This window comes from Emydura macquarii, unplaced genomic scaffold (genome assembly GCF_026122565.2).
Source record: "Emydura macquarii macquarii isolate MOO-44397 ecotype Brisbane River unplaced genomic scaffold, CSIRO-AGI_Emac_v2 contig_3530, whole genome shotgun sequence".
Lineage (NCBI taxonomy): Eukaryota > Metazoa > Chordata > Testudines > Chelidae > Emydura > Emydura macquarii.
This window is the reverse complement of record NW_027133667.1, coordinates 8,422,021-8,443,570: the sequence shown is the minus strand read 5'-3', so window position 1 is coordinate 8,443,570 and position 21,550 is coordinate 8,422,021. Positions and strand designations below refer to the sequence as shown.

General features: G+C 49.3%; 1 protein-coding gene across 1 annotated transcript in view; it reads right to left on the bottom strand.

The window, feature by feature from the left end:
- The window catches only part of LOC137145409 (zinc finger protein 850-like), a 35,548-nt gene extending 19,689 nt beyond the window's left edge, over positions 1-15,859 (bottom strand). The window contains exons 1-4 of the mRNA XM_067536124.1: positions 15,804-15,859; positions 9,627-9,746; positions 8,603-8,983; positions 7,281-8,533 (exon numbers count right to left, since the gene is read on the bottom strand). Of these exons, the coding sequence (XP_067392225.1) occupies positions 7,281-8,533; positions 8,603-8,983; positions 9,627-9,654 (1,662 nt within the window). The 5' untranslated portion in view covers positions 9,655-9,746; positions 15,804-15,859. The remainder of the gene's footprint in view (positions 1-7,280; positions 8,534-8,602; positions 8,984-9,626; positions 9,747-15,803) is intronic.
- Between the last annotated feature and the right edge of the window lie 5,691 nt (positions 15,860-21,550).

The following is a 21,550-nucleotide window of genomic DNA, read 5'->3' as shown; positions in this document are numbered from 1 at the left end:
GTTTTAGATATAACACTGCAGGAAACCCACCTATCTGCCAGTGTACTCATATTGGCTATTGGCTCCTGTACAACACAGTGACCGTGGGACCCATCATTCTGTAAGTCAGATAAAAGGACTTTGCTATGATAGAAAATTTTCCCCACATATGCTTTGTCCATTTACACTAGGGTTTGCCATCTATGTAGTGTGGTAAAGTAAGGCGAGATGGCTACAAAGGGGTATACCAGGTCCGGTATGTGAGCCCTAGACTGCTAAAGGCCCTTTCCCCTGGAGGCAGAGGAGAGGTTACTGCAGGTCAATTAGAGACCCCTGGACCCAATTAAGGGTTACTCCAGATCTACTTAAACCCTGCCTCCCCTAAAGGGCAGGGGGGAAAAGAGAAGGAGAGAAAGGAGCTGCCAGAAGGTGTGTGGCGGCAGGAGGCGAGACTCCCCAAGACTAGGAGGTAGTGCTTCTCCGCAGCCAGAGAAGCTGAGACGGAAAAACCCCGGCCCCAGCCTGCAGGAAGGACCAATGTGCCTCTGATCTTCCAGGGATTTACCACCACCTCTGCAGCCTTGTGAAGGAGCCACAGAAAGGTACCTCCCTGGGCCCTAGGTTATATACACTGACTAGGACGACCCACCCCCCCGTGGGGTTGAAGGACACTCCACAGGCCTGAAATAAGGCCTGCACCAAACGCTCCGTGAGACAGGGGCTGAGGGGAAAAGACAAAAGACTTGTCCAGGTTGGGGCAGTTACCTCAGGCCCCACTGCAAAAGGAGACCAAGGGGGGTTGCTGTACCACAAGTGGTGTCATGAGTGGAATCAGCCACAAGTGTGGAGAACCACCCTGGGGCAAGGTAAACCAGCCCCAAAATGGATGATGTTGTGAGAGCCCTGGTGCGGGCCACGGCGGTCCAACAAGAGGCTACGTGGGTCCAGATGGCTGCCAGCAAGAGTCAGTGCGATTACAACAGGAGATAAACCAGCTATTGATCAGTCGGGCAGCTCAGGACCGAACCACCCTACAGGAGATAATGGGCCAGCGGAAAGCCCTGACCTATAGCCACGAGGGGTCGTGCCCCCTAAGGGCCAACAGCTTCCTATAGAAGATGATCATAGACGATGATGTGGAGGCGTACCTGCTCGCCTTCGAGAGAACAGCCCTGCGGGAGGCCTGGTCCCAAGATCAATGGGCCAGCATTCTTGCCCCATTCCTGTATGGGGAGGCCCAGAAGGCCTACTATGACTTGACAGCTGAGGCTGCCTCAGATTACCCTCAGCTGAAGGCAGAAATCCTCGCAAGGTCTGGAGTGATGGCAGCCACAAGGGCCAGAGGTTCCACGAGTGAAGGTACCAGGAGGGCCGGGCACAGAGGTCCCAGCTCTTCGACCGGATTCACCTGGCCCAGAAATGGCTGCACCCGGAAGTCCACAGCGCAGATTGGATTACCGAGATCCTCGTCCTGGACAGGTTCATGAGGGGCCTGCGGGGGTGACCCCTCCTCAAAATGACCCCTCCTCATATGATGACTTGGTTGCCCTCATCGAGAGACAGTTGTTGGCCAAAGAACTTTCGCGGACTGCCAGGGAAGAAGGGCGCTGGAACAAGAGGTTAGTCCACGCTCCAAAGGCTCGGATTCCTGAGGCATCGGGCCAACCCATGCTGGGGGGAAGGGAGGCTGGAGAGTGACCTGAGTCTGCGAAGGGATTTAGGGAGCCCAGGGGGGAGGGTTGTGTCCTGAAACCTGGCAGCCTAAAGAATAGGGGGCTGTCCTGACTAGGGTACAGGTGCTACGCTTGTGGGGAGCTAGAGCACATAGCCGCCCAATGCCCAAATGAAGAGGAACCCATGCAACGCGGGCTGGGTGAGCTTGCAGGTCCCTTCAGCCTGATCTATCTGGTGGGGGTGGCAGAGACCACACATAGGTACACCAGACCAGTCAAGATGAACAGCATAGAGAGACCACTGCACTAGTGAACTCTGGGAGCGCTGTTACTCTGGTCTCGGGAAAACTGGTGGGCCAGGACCAGCTGTCCTGGGCTAAATGCACCAGGATAACCTGTGTGCACGGCACGGTCAATTTTTATCTGACTACTCCGGTCCATATCGCAATTCAAGGGCATACTACAAGGTAACAGCGGGCGTCGTCCCAAAACTTCCCTACCCAGTTCTCATAGGCTGGGACTTCCCAGGGTTTGGGTGCCTACTCCCTGTGGGAGACTCCAAGTGACCCCGAAATCAGTTGTGAGGCCTCCATAGGTTGTCCTCTCCCAGTGTTTGCTGAATTCGCCCAAGACCTGTTCCCCGTCACGGAGAAATGGCAGAAGACGTGGTGGGAGAGGAGAGCTGACAAACAGCTGGGGACCAGGATCTTGACCCAGAACCAAAAGGCCGCCCTAGTTGGGAGGTGATCTCATCCAGCCATCAGGGGGGCCACCCCAGATATTGACTAGCTGGGGGCTGGACCTAGTCCTGATGGGGCCCAGCCAAGCGAAGAGCCGGAAGTTGGCCCTCTTGAAATTGAGGACATTGGGCCCATCCTCGGGAACTTTGCCCAAGACCAAGCCAATGATCCGCTGTATGCCAATATTAGGAAGGAAGTGGTGGAAGTAAATGGTGTCTCCGTGGAAGGAAAGACCAAGGGCCCTGGGCCATACCTTGTGATCAGAAGAGACTTATTGTACCAGGTATCCCGAGTGCGAGAGGAAGAAGTGCAGCAACTCCTGGTACCACGATGGCACCAGAGGGCGGTGCTAGACCTAGCACATAGTCGTTTGTTTGGAGTGCATCTGGGGATAGACAAGACGCTGGATCGGATCCTGCGGAGATTCTTCTGGCCTGGGGTCTATGCGGAAGCTCGCCGGTATTGTACCTCCTGTCCCGAGTGCCAACTCCACAGCCCTCGGCCACACTTACGGGCCCCACTTGTGTCCCTGCCAATTATTGAGGTCCTATTTGAGAGATCGCCATGGATTTGAAAGGCCACTGGAAAAGTCGGCCTGGGGCCACCAATACGTGCTCGTGGTCCTAGACTATGCTACCTCATACCCTGAAGTCATACCACTCCGTAATACAACATCCAAAGCAATAGCGAAAGAGATGCTGCAAATCTTCTCTAAGGTAGGAATACCAAAAGAGATTCTGATGGACCAAGGGATCCCCTTTGTGTCCAAACTGATGAAAGAGATGTGCACGCTGCTCCGTGTCCAGAACTTACGAACATCAGTTTATTATCCTCAGATGGATGGCCTCCTCGAACAATTCAACAGAACCCTGAAAAGTATGGTGAGGAAGGTGGTGAGCCGGGATGGTAAGGATTGGAACGCCTTACTACCCTATCTGATGTTCGCAATCAGGGAAGTTCCCCAGACATCCATGGGGTTCTCCCCCTTTGAATTGCTATACGGTAGCCACCCCCGCGGATTATTGGACATCGTCAAGGAAGATTGGGAAGAGCAGCCCCTCCAGGGGCGAAACGTTATTGAACATGTGATACAGATGTGGGACAGGAATGCCCGAGTCACTCCTATTGTGTTGGAACACCTCAAGAAGGCCCAGGAGGCCCAACAGACCTACTACAATCGCCAGGCAAGGGTCCGGAGATTCCAGACCAGCGATCGGGTAATGGTGTTGGTGCCCACACCGGAAAGCAAGCTCCTAGCCAGGTGCCAGGGACTGTACAAAATAGTAGAGGCTGTTGGGGATGTTGACTATAAGGTGCGACAACCTGACCACCGAAAACCAGAAGAAATCTATCATGTCAACCTGCTGAAGCCCTGGCAAGACCGGGACACTTGTGCTGTTGCTCTAGACACACCGCCCCAGGAAGACAAAACTCAGGGAGAGGTGAGAATATCCCCCGACTTGACCCCGGCCCAATGGGCTGAAGTCATGGAGATGATAGAAAGAAACCGGGATGTGTTCTCAATGGAACCACTGAGGCACTTCACCACATCATCACCAACTCTGGGATAAAAGTGAACATCAAACCATATCAGATCCCAGAGGCGAAGAGAGGAAATTAAGGCTGAGGTCAAGAGGATGCTGGAACTGGGAGTCATTGAGGAGTCCCATAGTCAGTGGTTCAGTCCGATCGTTCTGGTACCCAAACTGGATGGCAGCATGAGGTTCTGTAACGACTTCCAGAAACTAAACGAGGTGTCCCGGTTTGATGCTTACCCTATACCTCGGATCGATGAGCTAATCGACCAGTTGGGGAAAGCAAGATTTTTGTCCACTCTGGACCTGACCAAAGGTTATTGGCAAAGGTTATTGGCAAAGAGAAGACCGCCTTTCCTATGCCAGAAGGACTATATCAGTATACCGTCCTCCCTTCTGGACTACACGGAGCCCCCGCCACCTTGCAGCGGCTCATGGATAAACTGTTACATCCCCATGCAAAGTATGCTGCTGCTTATCTCGACGACGTGGTGATACATAGCCCAGACTGGGATACCCACCTAGAAAAAGTGGAGGCGGTGTTAGATATCCTGAGGAAAGCAGGTCTCATGGTGAACCCTCCCAAATGTGCAATTGGGCTGGCAGAGGCCAAGTACCTTGGATACATTGTGGGGAGGGGTATGGTGAAGCCCCAGCTGAACAAGAGGCAATATGAAGCTGGCCCCGGCCAATCTGGAAGAAGCAGGTCCGGGCGTTCTTGGGGATAGCTGGTACTACAGGAGGTACATTCCTCACTTTGCCACCCGTGCCTACCCACTGATGGATCTGATAAAAGCCCGCAGCCCCGACATAGTGAAGTGGTCCAGCTTGGCAGAGGAAGCCTTCACAGACTTGAAAACTGCCCTCTGTCATGGTCCAGTACTGATAACCCCAGATTTCAAGAAAGAGTTCATCTTACAGACAGATGCCTTGGAGGTCGGGTTGGGTGCCGTACTATCACAGATGCTGGGGGACGAAGAACACCCAGTCTCATTCCTCAGCAGGAAACTCCTGCTCTGGGAACAACAGTACGTGAGAGTAGAGAGGGAATGCCTAGCGGTGAAATGGGCCATGGAAACCCTCCAGTATTACCTAATTGGGCGGAAGTTTACTCTGGTTACAGACCGTGCCCCCCTGAAGTGGATGCATCACAACAAGGACAGGAATGCACGGGTGACGCAATGGTTCCTGGCATTACAGCCGTTCCACTTCCATATACAACATAGAGCAGGGGCCAAACATGGCAATGCAGACGGCCTGTCACGGGTGCACAGCTGTTCGACCCAAGTAGCCCAACCCCATGGTGTTGAGCAGGTGGGAGGATATGTGGTAAAGTAAGGCGAGATGGCTACAAAGGGGTATACCAGGTCCGGTATGTGAGCCCTAGACTGCTAAAGGCCCTTTTCCCTGGAGGCAGAGGAGAGGTTACTGCAGGTCAATTAGAGACACCTGGATCCAATTAAAGGCTACTCCAGATCTACTTAAACCCTGCCTCCCCTAAAGGGCGGGGGGAATGGCAGAAAGAGAAGGAGAGAAAGGAGCTGCCAGAAGGCATGTGGCGGCAGGAGGAGAGACACCCCCTCTCCCCCACACACACACTAGGAGGTAGTGCTTCTCCACAGCCAGAGGAGCAGAGACGGAAAAAACCCAGCCCTAGTCTGCAGGAAGAACCGATGTGCCTCTGATCTTCCAGGGCTTTACCACCATCTCTACAGCCCTGTGAAGGAACCACAGAAAGGTACCTCCCTGGGCCCTGGGTTATATACACGGACTGTGACTACCCCACCTCCCCGTGGGGTTGACGGACACTCCACAGGCCTGAAATAAGGCCTGCACCAAACGCTCTGTGAGACAGGGGCCGAGGGGAAAAGACAAAAGACTTGTCCAGGTTGGGGCAGAGTTACCGTAGGCCCCACTGCAAAAGGAAACTGTTGCCATTCTGCAAGACCAAGGGGGGTTGCTGTACCACAGTAGATTCTCTGATGTACGAAATTTGAGCTGTCACTGAAATGTCCCCACATTCAGTACATGTAGGTTCTCTGATGGCTAATAATACAGATGCCCTTAGCGCTTCCTCTGCCTTTTGTTTAGAAGAGCCCACTCCTCCTAGGTGAAAGAGATGGCCACCTCCTCAAATGTCACTGGCACATGAAACAGGAGTTCTTCATGCAGCACCAGCTGCTGCCAAGATAAAAGCCCACCGCTCAGTCAAAGGCTGAGAAGGGAAGGGCAAAGCTCAATCAGGCTATTATGAACAGTGTTCCTAGTGCTGAGCTGAGGACATGATCTAGATAGGCCTTTGTGCCATAATCCTTCCTGTGGTATCTAAGCTTGCAAATTGCCACATCATTTCTCTTTTTACCAGGATAACACATACCTTTGTGTTTGCATTGCATGCACCCAACAAAATGGATATCCTCCTGCCATCCTCCAGCTCAGCATGGCCACCTACCATTTTGCCTTCCTTCTCCAGATCTCGGTGTTATTGGGTCTCCCCTGTAAGGGGAAGTTCAGGGAATTTCTTGTATCTTTTCCCACACTGCTCCCTGATCAAGGAGGGTGGGACGCACCGAATGGGGAATGCTTTGTGATTCAGGACAGCAAGGAAAAGACCAACCCCCTCTTTCAGGTAAGGGGGCAGAAGTGAATAAAGCAAAGCCTTGTGGGAGAGCCAGAAGGAAGTGGTTGACATCCACCCTGATCCATGAACGTTTTAGGTGCAGAGGAGAGACCTCTGGTGGGGTGTTTCCCTGCTGCACCAGCTGGGAGCTGCACAGATGGGAGAGGCAACTATAATGCAGAGTTCCTACGCTCAGGAGGACTGGTGCTCGGCTTATGTGCTGCTGAACGGATTGGATGGCATTTCCTCTACCTGATACAATGGCCTAACTCCTGCAGAAGTCTCTCTTGCAGTCTCCCCTTCTCCTCCCTCCTGTCCCCCCCCCCCCCACCCCGTATGCCTTCAGACAGAGCTTCAGCCACTTCTGAGACTGCTCCCACTCCCCGAGCTTTGCAGCCCCAGAGGAGGGGTAAGCTGGCAACCAGGCTGCAAAGAAGCTCTTGCTTCCTTCCCCTAAGATGCGGCATAAAATGTTATAATAACGTTCTCTTCTGTTCGGAGGCCAGTTGCGAGAGAAGGGTTAGCTTTCTCGGCATCACTGTGTGCTTGATGCATTTTCAAGAGGATGTTAACGAAGAGGTTGATTGTGAGTCAATAGTTTCACGACCCGTTAACACTGCAGCACGGCTTCCACTTTGTTGCATCAGTCAGCACAGCTAGGAGCCACTCCTGACAGCGTGAGCATAGAGCGCCACGTGGCACATGGATCCCTGCCTCAGCGTCTCTCTTCCGCATGAGTGCTCCGGTGCTGAGTGAGCCCCGCACTCTGGCTGAAAGTTTTCCCGCACTCGGTGCACTCGTAGGGCTTATCTCCAGTGTGGATCCTCCAGTGCTGCACTAGGGCTGAGCTCTGGCTGAAGCTCCGCCCGCACTCCGTGCAGCGGTACGGTCGCTCCCCTGTGTGGACCCTCTGATGCTGGGTGAGGGCCGAGCTGTCACTGAAGCTCTTCCCGCAGGTGTGGCACTGGTAGGGTTTGTCTCCCGTGTGGATCCGCTGGTGGGTGGTGAGCTGCGAGCTCTGAATGAAACTTTTCCCACACTCGCCGCATTTGTAGGGCTTGTCCCCCGTGTGGATTCTCCTGTGTTGCGTGAGGTGCGAGCTCTCGCTGAAGCTCTTCCCACACTCGCCGCAGTGGTAGGGCCGCTCCCCGGTGTGAATCCTTTGGTGGGTGATCAGAGTGGAGCTCTGGCTGAAACGTTCCCCACACTCCCCACACTCGAAGGGCTTGTCGCCGGTGTGGGTCCTCCGGTGCTGAATCAGCACCGAGTTCTGCCGGAAGCTCTTCCCACACTCAGCGCATTGGTAGGGTTTCTCCCCCGTGTGAATTCTCCGGTGCTGAATGAGACCCGAGCTATCCACAAAGCTTTTCCCACACTCGTTACAGTTGTAGGGCCGCTCCCCTGTGTGGATCCGCTGGTGGGTGGTGAGCTGGGAGCTAAAGCTGAAGTTCTTGCCACATTCCATGCAGCTGTAGGGTTTCTCTCCAGTGTGGACCCGCTGATGCTGCATGAGCGACGAACTCCGACTGAAGCTTTTCCCACATTCATTACACTGGTAGGGTTTGTCTCCGGTGTGGATCTCCTGGTGTCTCATGAGGTTCCCCTTCCTACTAAAGCTCTTCCCACACTCCACGCATTCATACGAGTTTTCTCCGGCGTGAACTCTCCGATGCTTCAGGAGCTGCGACTCCTGATCAAAGCTTTTCTCGCACTCAGGACATTTGTGGGGTTTCTCTCCCAGGTGAAGCCTCTGATGCTCTGCCAGATCTGCGCTCAGGCTGAAGCGCTTCCTGCATTCAAGACACTTGTAGGGTCTCTGTTCCGTGTGGATTTTCTGGTGCCTGATAAGATTGGAGCTCACGCTGAAGCTTTTCCCACACTGCTCACATTTGTAGCGTTTCTCTCCCGTGTGGATCCTGTTGTGGTTATAGAGCGTTGAGCTCCGATTGAAGCTTTTCCCACATTCGGCGCACTTATAGGGCCCCGCTCCGGCATGCAGTCCTGGATGTTTCACGCACGTTGAACTGTCAGTAAAACCTTCCCCAGATTCAGTACATGTACATGGTTTCTCTCCCTTGTGGATCTTCTGATGCTGAGTAAGGTGTGAGCTCTGATTGAAGCTCTTCCCACATTGCATGCATTTGTAGGGCCTCTCCCCCGTATGGATCCTCTGATGAGTAACCAGCGTTGAGCTCACACTGAAGCTTTTCCCGCATTCACTGCACTGATAGGGTTTCTCTCCGGTGTGGATTCTCTGGTGTTTGATCAGTGCCGAATGAACGCTGAAGCTCTTCCTACATTCTGTACATGGATAGTGATTTTCTCTCCCACGTGGCCTCCGATAGTTAATGGGGCCTGTGTTCATGTCTGGTTTCTTTCCTGTGTCTAGCCTCAGCTGAGAGTTCTCCTCTTCGTTTTCTCTCGCAATCACGTCATCTAGTGAAATAAAAAGAGAATCCGGACAACACTCATTCCCTGTGCTCAGAAGAAAGGTAATCTCAGAGAGGGGTAAAGCGGGTGTTACAAGTAAACCACGATGCTTAAGGGTATGTTTACACACTACAAGCGCTACCACAGCACAGCTACAGCGCTGCAGCTATGCCATTGTAGTGCAGACATTTACTACAGTGATGGAAGGTGATTTTCCATCTCTGTAGTAAATCCACCCCTCTAGAGGAGGTAGCTAGATCAATGGAAGAATCCAACCAAAATCTAAGAACGCTTTTTAAAAAATTACAATGTCAGGGATTTTAAAGTGGTTTCAATTTTTTTCAAATTGAGCATTTTTAGAGTATGGAAAGTATATTGAAAATTCAAGGCTTATTCTGATTCAAGTGGTATAACGGGTCATGACTATGGTGAGATTTTATGTTTTATAAGGGATTTGAACTTCACTGTAAGTGGAAACCACACATTAGCTGGGGGTCTGCTACAAAGCCTCCATAATAAAAAGAAAGTATGTGGTGCAAATAAAATATTGACCAAATCTTTCAAAATAGGAGTCAAAAGACAGGTGTTCAAATTCCACCTTTAAAACTGGCTAATTCATTATTTGAATTAATTTAAAAATAGTTCTCACCCGTACAGGGGCCTCTCAGGCACTCCATTTTCTCAGGGCCCTGGAGATCCAAAACACATGGTTCTTATCCTTGTTCCATCTAAGAGGTCACTTTACCCCTAGCAGTCAAAAATTCTGGTCCTGGGAAAGAAAACAGGGGTCATGAACCTCAACAACATACCTGACGAGGGAAAAATATGCCCAAAAGCCACACACAGAGGAAAACGGTGCCTAATCTTAAGTCTTATCACTGTGAGTCTGTTTTTCCTGACCTGTCCCCTTTCTGGGGAATGATACAATTCACAAGACTGACAAGTGAGAACATTGTAGCCCCAGTTCTGCAAGGAATCTGTACAGCGAGACCGTTGTGTCTAGGTGGAGTCCTACTAACTTAGTTGTGACTCTGCATAGGCATCAGGGTCCATCCTTGTAGCTTCTTTGGCAGCCCAGGCACCCAGAAGTCTGACCCTGCACACACTGAGATCAGTGACAGAGCTCCTGTTGACTGGCAGTGCAGGACCGAGAGATCTTCAGGGCAGGGACCTGTCTTTTACACATCCCTGCTCAGCACACATCTGGACAGCTATTGCTATAAAACAATAGCAAAGTGTCTAAGGAGGAAATGGGAGAGGCCAGAGGCCAAAACCAGATGAAAACCCAACTCCTGCACTTCATTAGCCACACACAGGCTGTAGAGAAGAGCGCCTGACTCTGTGCAAAGCATTTCTGTCTGACACCAGCTCTCAGCTCAGCTCACTTCTCCTGTCTCACACGGTTCTCTCTTCCCATCACTCCCACCCGTTTGTAGGATCCAAACCAAACTTCTAGAGAAGTAGATTTAAAAACTACCCACCAGATCAGCACACGTACTTAGGTTTTGCAATCCCTAACTTTTAGGTGCCTTGAAAATCACTGGGACCCATAAAGCCTGAGTTAGGTGCCTAGGCTCCCTGTATAATGAATGGGGAGAGATAAGTGCCTAAAAATGGGATCCTTACAAAAGCCAGCATGGAGGCAGGGAGCCGTCTAAGTTAGTTTATTGGAGATACTGTTGAGAGGGGCACCTAAGCCCCACCCTTCTCAGTTAGGCATCTAAGTCCAAGCTGCAGAAAGCCATCTCTCTCCACTTGTGGTCCACAGCCATGAACCCGTCACCTGGCGTCAGGTACCTAAGCTTGTTCTTGCAAGAAACACTAGGGTGGGGAGGAGGAGACAGCAGCAGCCTTATAACTTTTAGCCCAGTGGTTAGAGCACTTCCCCAGGTCATCAAAGACTCAGGGTCAATATCCCTCTCTGCCTAATGGGGAGAAAGAACAGAGGTCTCCCACCTCTCAGGAGAGGAGCTATGGGATAGTCCAATGTGGGCGCTCTTTCAGTCTGTCCTGTTAAAGCTGTTCCACTTTGGATTAAATGCTTAAATAGTCACCGACCCAGAGCAAGGGCATGTGTTTGTGAATGACCCTACAGCCTTGTGATTAGGGCACCCACCTACCGGGCAGAGCTACCTGGGTTCAAGGCCCCACATGCCCATGGCTCTTTAATTATTTATCTACAGTGGAACAGATTCAACAGGAGAGAGAGAAAATTCCCTACATCAGCATAGCTCAGTGGTTAGGGGCACTCTCTTCACTGGACACCCCTGTTCAAATCCTATCTCCCCAGCAGGCAAGAGGAATTGAATGAGGGGTCACCCACACCCCAGGTGAAAGCCCCAACCACGGGGCTAAAAATTAGAAGGGAGACAGCATCTCCTCTTCCTTGATTTTGAATGAGCCCCAGTTAGTAAGGTGTGCTCTGAGCACGTTCTAACAGATTGAGTCCTGCAGATGAGATAGGCGGGGAAACATCTCATAAACTTTAAGGTCAGAAGGAATCATTACGACCATCTAGTCTAACCTCCTGCACAATGCAGGCCACAGAATCTCACCCATCCACTCCTGAAATAGACCCCTAACCTACGACTGAGTTACTGAAATCCTCAAATCATGGTTTAAAGATTTCAAGGTACAGAGAATCCACCAGCAAGTGACCCATGCCTCTGCTACTGAGGAAGGTGAAAAAACCCCAGGGCCTCTGCCAATCTGCCCTGGGGGAAAATTCCTTCCCGATTCCAAATATGGCGATAGCTAAAACCTGAGCATGTGGGCAAAACGCACCAGTCAGACACCCAGAAGGAATTCTCTGTAGTAACTCAGAACCCACCCCATCGAACATCCCATCACAGGCCATTGGGCATATTTACCAAATACCAAAGTAGTCAAATATCAGTTAATTGCCAAATTAGGTAGTGCCATCATACCATCCCCTCCATAAACTTATCAAACTCAGTCTTGAAGCCAGCTAGGTTTTTTTCCCCCACTGCTCCCCTTGGAAGGCTGTTTCAGAACTTCACTTCTCTGATGGTTAGAAACCCTCATCTAATTTCAAGTCTAAACTTCCTCATGGCCAGTTTATATCCATTTGTTCTTGTGTCCACATTGGTGCTGACTTGCCCTGGTTTGAGAATCCTGCAGGAGCTTAGCATCCTGATACCTACAGAGAACAGTTGTGCACATCCTCAGAGTCAGAAACTTAGGAAACCTTTACAGTAAACATTTAGCCATAGGGTGAGTTCAGATGACAACACAGTTAAGTGGCAGCCTAACAAGGTTTTGTGGATCAGAGATGTGCCTAAATCTGGGACCTACTGCACATAAATCTCTTGGTAGATCTGGGCCCAAGTCTACTGTGTCCTTCAACAAAGGGATGTTTCCTGCTTTTTACTCTTCTCTCACTGATGGGCAGCTCTGATTTCAGAGAAATGGCGGCTTCTATTGCATTACAGTCCAGTCCAATTGCCATTGCCAGTCACGTTCAACACAGGTCTGGCTATGAGGATCAGCCTCCCAGCTTCTGACATATAAAGGGCCAGCAGCAGCTCTTTTCAGAAGCCTGTGTAAGTCTGTCATGACATTATCCCCCTTATTTCACCCTACACCCAATCTCATTAATCTCCACATCTTCCACCTCAGTGATTCACTTCCCCTCAATTTGCACCTGTCAGAACTTCACTTACTCCTAAATGTGTTCCTTCCAACAGCCCCTTCCTCTCAAACCTTTTCATTTGCCACAAGACACCTTCTCATAACCATCGCACCTCCCTCACCCCCTCAACTGTACTTCCTGCAAACTGCCAGACTCCCCTTAAACCACCCTATATCCACTAGCTGCCACCCTTTTTTTTTCATCTACTGACCAAGTGAGCTATGGGGATCTGCAGACAAATCATAAGATAGCTTTTTGCTCAAACAGACTACAACTGATATAACTGAAACACTAAGAGAGAATGGAGGAAAAGGATGCAAAGTAAAATTTAAAACCCCCAAAATACGTTAGCGGGCATGGCTGATGTATCTTCTTTACAGTTCCATGATAGTTGTTGTCACTTAACATAGTCTCTTCTCAGATTGTATATTTGTATAAGTGTAATGTCTGGTCTACACAGAGATTTTGTATCAATATAACTGTGACATTGGCCCCTAGGGGAGCCACACTGAGATTGTTCTGTTAGTGAGAACTGCAAAGAATGGGACAGGCAATTCCCATAAACTGGTTGGTTAAGTCCAAAAATTAGATTCACCAAGCCAGCAACAAACAGTTTCTGGTCACTTAGAAATCAAAAACGCAGTTCCCTTGAAACAATCCAGCCTTAGGCTCTCAAACAGACAGCTAAGTCAAATATGTTGGAGATTATAGCAAATACTTTTAAACTAAACTAATGTTTATTTTGTAAAAAGGAAAAAGTAATGGTTAAAAGATCATTATACACACAGAGATGAAAATAAAGTTCTTCGGTCTGTTTCACAAAAAAGATGACAAATTCCTGGGTTGTAAAAGTTCTTTTAGAATTAGTCCAAAAGGTAGTCCAATTATAGAGTGTTCTCTCATGAGAATTAGCAGGATAATCCAGAGCATTCCCGGAGATCTTAGCCTTACGACTTGAATTCCCCCTGATGGAATCCAAGCAGGTCTAAAATGACAGAATTGGGGCCATATAGATCCCTGGTAGGTTTATTGATATCTTCTTCACAGCAGGTACCTCCTTGAACAATTAATGGTTGATTACTTGTGGCTTTGAAGTATCATCTCCTATATCCTGTGCACACGGGTGACTAGCTACATTAGCACAAGATAATTGGCAATCTACAACCATTCACAGATATTTATTACTTAAACTTCAAAGAGAAATAAAAACAATAGTTCTGTTACATTCAAGTTCCATCTAAATGTTAATATCTTCCTTTGATTTTTGATTAACAGAATATAATGACAGATAGGAACTATTTGGTTACATCAATAATCACTAGCAAGATTATATGTAATCACAGACATATATTTACTTCCAAACACTTAACAATCTTAAAATCTTAATCTTAAACAAATGTTAACAATCTTAAATCTTAAGATTTAACCTCAAAGATTTAGCTATTTACAATGAATGGCCCTAATTACCATTTGTATACCTTTACACATGTCCTCAAAGGTTGATTTGGTGTTATTTCAGCCTGCCATGCTCAACCCTTCCTGCCCCAGTGTCAGTTAGGGGTGTGATTTTTACCAATATAGTTATACCATACAATCCTTAGTGTGGGCACAGTTACACTGGTACAAAAAGTGCCTTATTCCCCCACACACAGAATGCTTGATTGAAATCAAAATGATTGGAAGCACCAGTTTTAATCATGATTTAAAAATAGCAAGCAGGAAGCTTCAATTTAAATAATTGATTTTAATCTTGTTTTGCATTTGTACTTTTAGTTATATTCCTAAAGAAAGATTCATTCTCTCAAACCATTAGAACATGTTGATTTGCAACCAGTAGAACAGCCTTTATGCTAAATTTAGCACTTATTTTTGCTAACCAGGAGGATAACACTACAGCGATACATATTTATTTAAGCAAGCCTATAATTCAACATACATTTATTCAGATTATTTTTTAAATCTTATGTTAGAAAATGGAGAATGATGCATTTATTATTTGCTAGATGATTTTTTTTTCTTGGGATTTGAGTCAAGCTGCATTTGGATGAAGATTGGAATTCAGCTAAAAATGTACAAAGTCAGCTTTTTAAAGTTTTCTTTATAAGGTAAATAGAACTACCTTAAAAGTACTGGATACATAAGAACAAAAGTAAGTTTATCAAAACATGTTTTGCATTTAAAATTAACTGAATTGTTCAACACGGGAAGTATTAAGGGTAATTACTGAATTGACCAATTGCTTTTGGTCATCGTGGGCCAGATTTTACAAGGTATTTAGATGCCTAGAGGAATTTCAAAAGTGCCTAACCAGACTAGGTTCCTAACTTTCATTGATATTGAACTGGTGGTCTGCCTCGAGGCAAGCTATTACCTGTCCCAGCCCCTGCGTCCAGCACTTCTTTGGTGCTCTTAACTGAGTGTCCTGGAGGTCTGAAGCATCCTTCAATGCTCTCCTTTGCTGTGATGCCTACAAAGAAACTTGATAATGGCTAGGCCACTCATGTGCTTAGATCATGGCCTGCCATGCTGACTAGTAAGTTACTCAGGGCAAGGGGCATCTTTTTGTTTTGTGTTTCACCAGCGCCAAATAAAATAACAATAATAACCACCTGCTTAGACATGTTTGAAAACCCCACTAAGCACTTATCTGCATCTTTAGGTGCCTAAAAACCTTTGAAAGAAGTGTCCCAGTAGCATTCATGTTTTTAGCATTCTCCCATCTGGTTTGTATTCATCGCTTGGAAGAGGAACGCAGCTTTCCTACTTTTCAACTCCCAAACAGTTTCTCAACTTTGAATGAACTAGTCCAAATGAAGAAAATATTCTCTCCACACCTGCTAGCTAAACTGAAACCAAAAGTAATTGAAGGAAAAGCTTTTTCTGAACAAAGAAAAAGCCTGAAGTACTTACATTTGGAAAAATGTGAACATGAACATTCATTGCATTGCAAAAACGGAAAATAATATAGGTTCTTACTTAATGCAGTACAGGACTTTGTTACATATTTATCAAACTTGAGCTGACCTCGAAAGTTAGACATATTGCCTCCTGCTCCTGAATATCATTAAAAAAGCAGCACCCTTTAACTCATTCAAATTTGAGGATAGCTTCTGATGCAGCACATTTACTTTTATTTATTTAGTTAGTTTATAGCAAGTTTAGCTATAAACTTACCTGATGTGCAGAAAGACTAGCAAATACGTCAGGCGACCAGCTTGGCTTAACAAAGAAATCTTCGGTGAGCTTAAACACAAAAAGGAATCTTACAAGAAGTGGAAGCTTGGACAGATGACTAGGGAGGAGTACAAAACTACTGCTCGAGCATGCAGGAGTGAAATCAGGAAAGCCAAAACATAACTGAAGTTGCAGCTAGCAAGGGACATGAAGAGTAACAAGAAGGATTTCTACAGGTATGTTAGTAAATAGAAGGTCAGGGAAAGTGTGGGTCCCTTACAAAACGGGGGAGGCAGTCTGGTGACAGATGATGTGGAAAAAGACGAAGAACTCAATGCTTTTTTTGCCTCGAGTCTGTCTTCACGGACAAGGACAACTCCCAGACTACTGCACTGGGCAGCAGAGAATGGGGAGGAGGTGAGCAGCCCTTAGTGCTGAAAGAACAGATTCAGGACTATTTAAAAAAGCTGGACATACACAAATCCAGGGGCCGGATGCAATGCATCCAAGGGTGCTGAGGGAGTTGGCTGATGTGATTGCAAAGCCATTGGCCATTATCTTTGAAAACTCGTGGCAATTGAGGGAGGTCCCGGATGACTGGAAAAAGGCAAATATAGCTAGTGTCCATCTTCAAAAAAGGGAAGGAGGAGGATTTAGGGAACTACAGATCGGTCGACCTCAACTCAATCCCTGGAAAAATCATGGAGCAGGTCCTCAACAAATCCATTTTGAGGCATTTGGAAGAGAGGAAAGTGATCAGGAACAGTTAACATGGATTCACCAAGGGCAAGTCATGCCTGACCAACATGATTGCCTTCCATGTTGACTGGCTCTGTGGATGTGGGGAAAGCGGTGGACGTGATATATCTTGACTTTAGCAGAGCTTTTGATATGGTCTCCCACAGTATTCTTATCAGCAAGTTAAAGAAGTATGGGTTGAATGAAATAGACTTATTTAGTCTACAGAAGAGAAGGGGCGGGGGGAAGATTTCATAGTGGCCTTCAACTACCGGAAGAGGGGTTCCAGGGAGGATGGATCTAGGCTGTTCTCAGTGGTGGCAGATGACAGACCAAGGAGCAATGGTCTCGAATTGCAGTGGAGGGAGATCTAGGTTGGATATTAGGAAAAACTTTTTCCCTAGGCGGGTGGTGAAGCACTGGAATGGTTTACCTAGGGAGATGGTGGAATCTCCATCCTTAGAGGTTTTTAAGGCCTGACTTGACAAAGCCCTGGCTGGGATGATTTAGTTGGGGTTGGCCCTGCTTTGAGCAGGGGGTTGGACTAGATCAGTGTTTCTCAACCTCTTAAGTAGCAAGTACCCCCTAACTTCTGAAAATTTTAATAAGTACCTCAACACTCAATTTTCCACAGGATTTTATATTTGCAGACTAATGTGAGTCATATGTTGGAAAAAGGGCTGAGTATATAAGGCCGTGATATGACAGATGTCAGATCTAGTGTGGGTAGGGTTACCACCGTTATATCAGGGCTGCATAACTCAAGTATGTACCTGGGCTAGAGTAATGTTGGCCAAAGCTAGGAGGCTTTGAGCGGCATGTCAATGCTGGGGAATATAAAGCGCCGCACCAAATTTTTTGCCATAGATGTAGGAGAAGGAAGGGGTGAGAGAGACAGGGAAGGAGAGCGAGTGAGAGAGAGAGCGAGAGAGACAGGAAAAGAGGGCAACTGGTGAAATCTGGGGCTGTCATAGTTGTCAATTTCACTGCTCAGCTAGAGCAGTGAAATTGACAAGTTTTCTGTGCACTGGGCCTTGAGCCAGGGAGGGGGGCTGCCACCTGGGTAAGTTTCAGGCCGCTGCCACCTGGCTGCCAGCCCAGGAGGTGGGCAACTGCCACCCAATCCGAGCTGGGGCAGAGGAGGCTCCCACGCCAGCTGGAGCCCAGGGATGTGGGCAGGTGACTGCCGCCTGTCTTCAAGCCGGGGAGCTGGGACCCGGCAGGAAGCAGGGGGCTGCCGCCCGCCTTCCCTAGAAGCTGGGGGCTGCCATCCGCCTCCCAGCTCGGAGCTTGGACCTGGCAGGAAGCAGGCGACTGCCGCCCACCTCCCCTTCACTCTGTTTTTCCCTGGGTACCCCCTGCCTGTGTCTCGCATACCCCAAGGGGTACACATACCACAGGTTGAGAAACTATGGACTAGATGACCTCCTGAGGTCCCTGGCAACCCTAATACTCTATGATTCTATTCTATGATAAATGTAGGCCTTAACATAGCTTGTCATAATTTTCATATTTAATTATAAACAGGTTTATTTTAAAAAACAAAAATATATGTAATTTAAACAAAAACATTTTTTAATTTAAAACAACTCAACTTCTATCTATCCTGCCTTCCAATAATGGAATAAGCTATACCCAGATAAGCACTTTTATACCAATATAACTATGTCCACATTAGGGGGGTTGTACCACTTTAAAACGATAGGGATATAGTTAAAAGGACACAACCTTTGTGTTTAAACAAGCCCTAAGTTATGTAAATTCTCACTTTCCCCTTTTTTATTTTGATCTGGTGACAGCTTATTGTTTCTGATTAGTTCCACCATTTATTTAGACTTTCAGAATAGTTTTTAATTGTTTGGGAGGATTTTTGTTTTCCAGTTTATTTCTTTTGTAAAAAAAAATCAAGTTTGCTATTGCAAAAAGTGTACTTGCATCCCCATAACGCGCTTCCTGTAACCACAGCCATTTCCCATCATCCTTCACCTCCAAATGTAATCTTAAATCCCCGATCCACCACCCTTTAGCTAAACCGCAGTCTCCAATCTTCCCCAAACTCCCTGCCACGTTTTTCTGAAATCCTGGGTGTAACCAGCTTTGCTAAAGATCATCCGGCTGTGCCTGAACTCACCAGCCTGGGCAGGGAGGGATCCCCACATGCTGGGCGAGGAGAAATCCGCAGACACACACATCCCCCCCATCTCTCTCTCCCATGCTGTCCCTCAGCTGACCGGAGAGGAGAAATCCTGCAAAGGCAAGCCCCGCACTCCCTGAGCTGGCTGCCTTCGGGATGAGGGGCCCTGGTTTGTTCTCCTTCCCTGAGTGCCACGCCAGTGCCCCAGTCCAGGCTCCCTCTTTGTTGCTGTCACTTCCTACAGGCAGTGATTTCTCGCCCCGCATTCCAGTGCCCCCCTCTCCGGCTCACCCGTGTGGCAGGCTGGGGGAAGCCGCAGGAGCGGGGCGCTCCGGGCGAACGCCAACCGGGTAGCGGAGGGCGGGCGGCAGCAGGGACACTGCGCCGCCAGGTGCCATGCGCACGGCGGGCGGCTGCCTGCTGCACGGAATGGAACGGACGTGCCAGCTGAGCGCCGAGTCCCCCCGGGCAGGACTTTCTAGTCCTCGCTCCAGCACCGGCTCTTTGGTTTTAACCCTCACTTCCCCGGGCGGGAAGGCACAGGCTGCTTTGCTCTCTTTCTGCTCACTGGGCCCCGAGCGGGCCCCTGGGGGATTTTCTCCCCCCTCTTGGCTTTGTGCACCCGTAGCCAGGAAAATGGCTCAAGCACAGGGACCCAATTTTGGGGCTCCACCGTGTCCCTTTCAGGATGGCTTGTAAATCACTCAGCTGGTCCCGTGGTCAAGGCACATGGGCCTGGGAGATCTGGGTGCATGTCCCAGGTCTACCAGTGACCTTGAGTAAAGGAGCTTCAGCTGCTCCTGAACCACATGTCCAAGCCCTAAGAGCAGCTGCCCCTCTCTATATTCTCCCATCCAGCTCTCCCCGCCTACCAGAGGGTGATGGGGGCTTCTCCACAGCCCCAGGGAATCCTGTTCAGCCCCCTCCAAGGGAGCAGAAAACCATGAGATAACACCTTTCCCCACCCCAAAATAACACCGAAGGTAGGAGGTTAGTAGGGAAACCACGAGAGGGAAACACATACAAGCCTTGGGACAAGTCCATACACAAAATTAAGGCTGTGTCTGCACTACCGCCTATCTCAGCAAAGCTTACGTTGCTCCGGGGTGTGAATATTCCACCCTCGGGTGACATAAGTTTCACTGACATAAGCGTCTGTGTGCACAGCGCTCTGTCGGTGGGAAAGCTACGCCCATGTAAGCTGCCTTACGTTTGTAGACCAGGCCTCGATTGGGGTCTGCCTGGTGATCTCCATCCCTAGAGTGTGTCTTGGTCGGCAAAAAGCACTTGCTTTTCGATTACGTTAACATGATTAAAAAGCCTCATGAAGATGCAGGCTAACACGCTGGAAGGCAGAGTAGCTGGCGTGTTGCGGCTGAGGGCTGTTCCGCCTGGTGGTCACAGAGCATTTGACCCCCCACGTTCCTAAGCTGCCACTAAAACATAGACCCGAAGTGGAGTCCTAACTCTCCTCCCTTGTCCTTTCATCGTTGGCATCATCAGGAAAGTGAAGACTGGGGATCAGATATGAACGCCAGGTAGACAGAAGGGGAAGGCAACCAGGTCAGAGGGGGCGGGGAGGGAGGAGAACTGTTGCCAAGGGGCAGAAGGGAAGTGGAGCATGAGAAATAACGAGTAGGTGCTGGACAGGAGGTAGGGATCCAGGCAGGCAAGGCATGGGGGTTATGGGAGAGGGAATGCTGAAGGCAACTGGAGTGGACAGAGAAGCAGGGACTGACTGGGAGGAACAAGGCAGGAGCCCAGGGGCCAGCGGGAAGTGGGGAGCTGAAAGGGTGGAAGAGAGCCTGAAGGGAAGAACATGCAAGTGGAGCAAATGCTGGAGAAGCCTCCTGCACAGGGACTAGGAGAAAGGGGGGGCAGGGCAAGTGAGAAAGGTCCCTCCAAGGCTCATCCCAGCTCAGAACACAGAGGAGGGGAGTCTTGGCTGCAGCAGCCGGCTGCCTCTGCTCCTGTGGGTCCTGCTCAGACCTGGCCCCGGCTACTGCTCCCTGCCACCAACAGCTGCTTACAGCCTCCCTGCAGCGCCAGCTCACAGGCTGCCAGATGGTCTTTCTCTGGTCTGCAGAGCTTATGTCTCCCTCCCTTCCCCTGCATAGGTGCCGGAACTAGGGGTGCTGTCACACCCCTGGCTTGACGTGGTTTCCATCATATGCAGGGTTTAGTTTGGTTCAATGGCTCTCAGCACCCCCATTATACAAGTTGTTCCAGCACCCCTGTCCCCAGGGAAATCCCAGCTGTGGTTCTTACCTGCCGCAGGCCAGCCGGATCCTCAAGAAAGACCCCGCCCAGCCACAGCAGCCCCTTTTAGAAGAGTTTCCGCCTACATGCTCTCATTGGCCAGGTGTGTCTGGGGGAAGGGGAGTTGCTGGAATATGATCCCTCAGGCTCACTCCTGGCCTGGGAGCAAGGGGAGCCCAGGGTTGAAGGTGCTGCTCAGCAGCTTCATCACATGCTGCTGCCCTCCACAGCCTGTCCTGCCGTGCAACGCGGGCGCCTTTTCTGCAGCCCCTACCATCTTAGCGCCTCCTTCTAGTCAATAGGCTCAGGCCCCAACAGCTGAGAACTGCCTCTGTCAAAATAATCAAGCACTATTTAAAAAATAAATCCCACTGTTTGAATTCTGCACCCAGAGGAAAAGCATCAGAGGCTCTGTATGTATAGGACTCTGCCTGACACTTCAGCCTCAAACCAGCACAGAACCATGGGAGCCACCTCTTCTTCCTCCACGTTTCCTCCGTCTCCCCCGACCCTCAGTGCAGCATCTGCTCCTCTGACACCCCTGCTTTCTGACTCTTTCCAGCAGTGGTGAGGGATGGAAGAAAGTGAAAGAGTGACTAAGCGGGGGCTGTGGTGG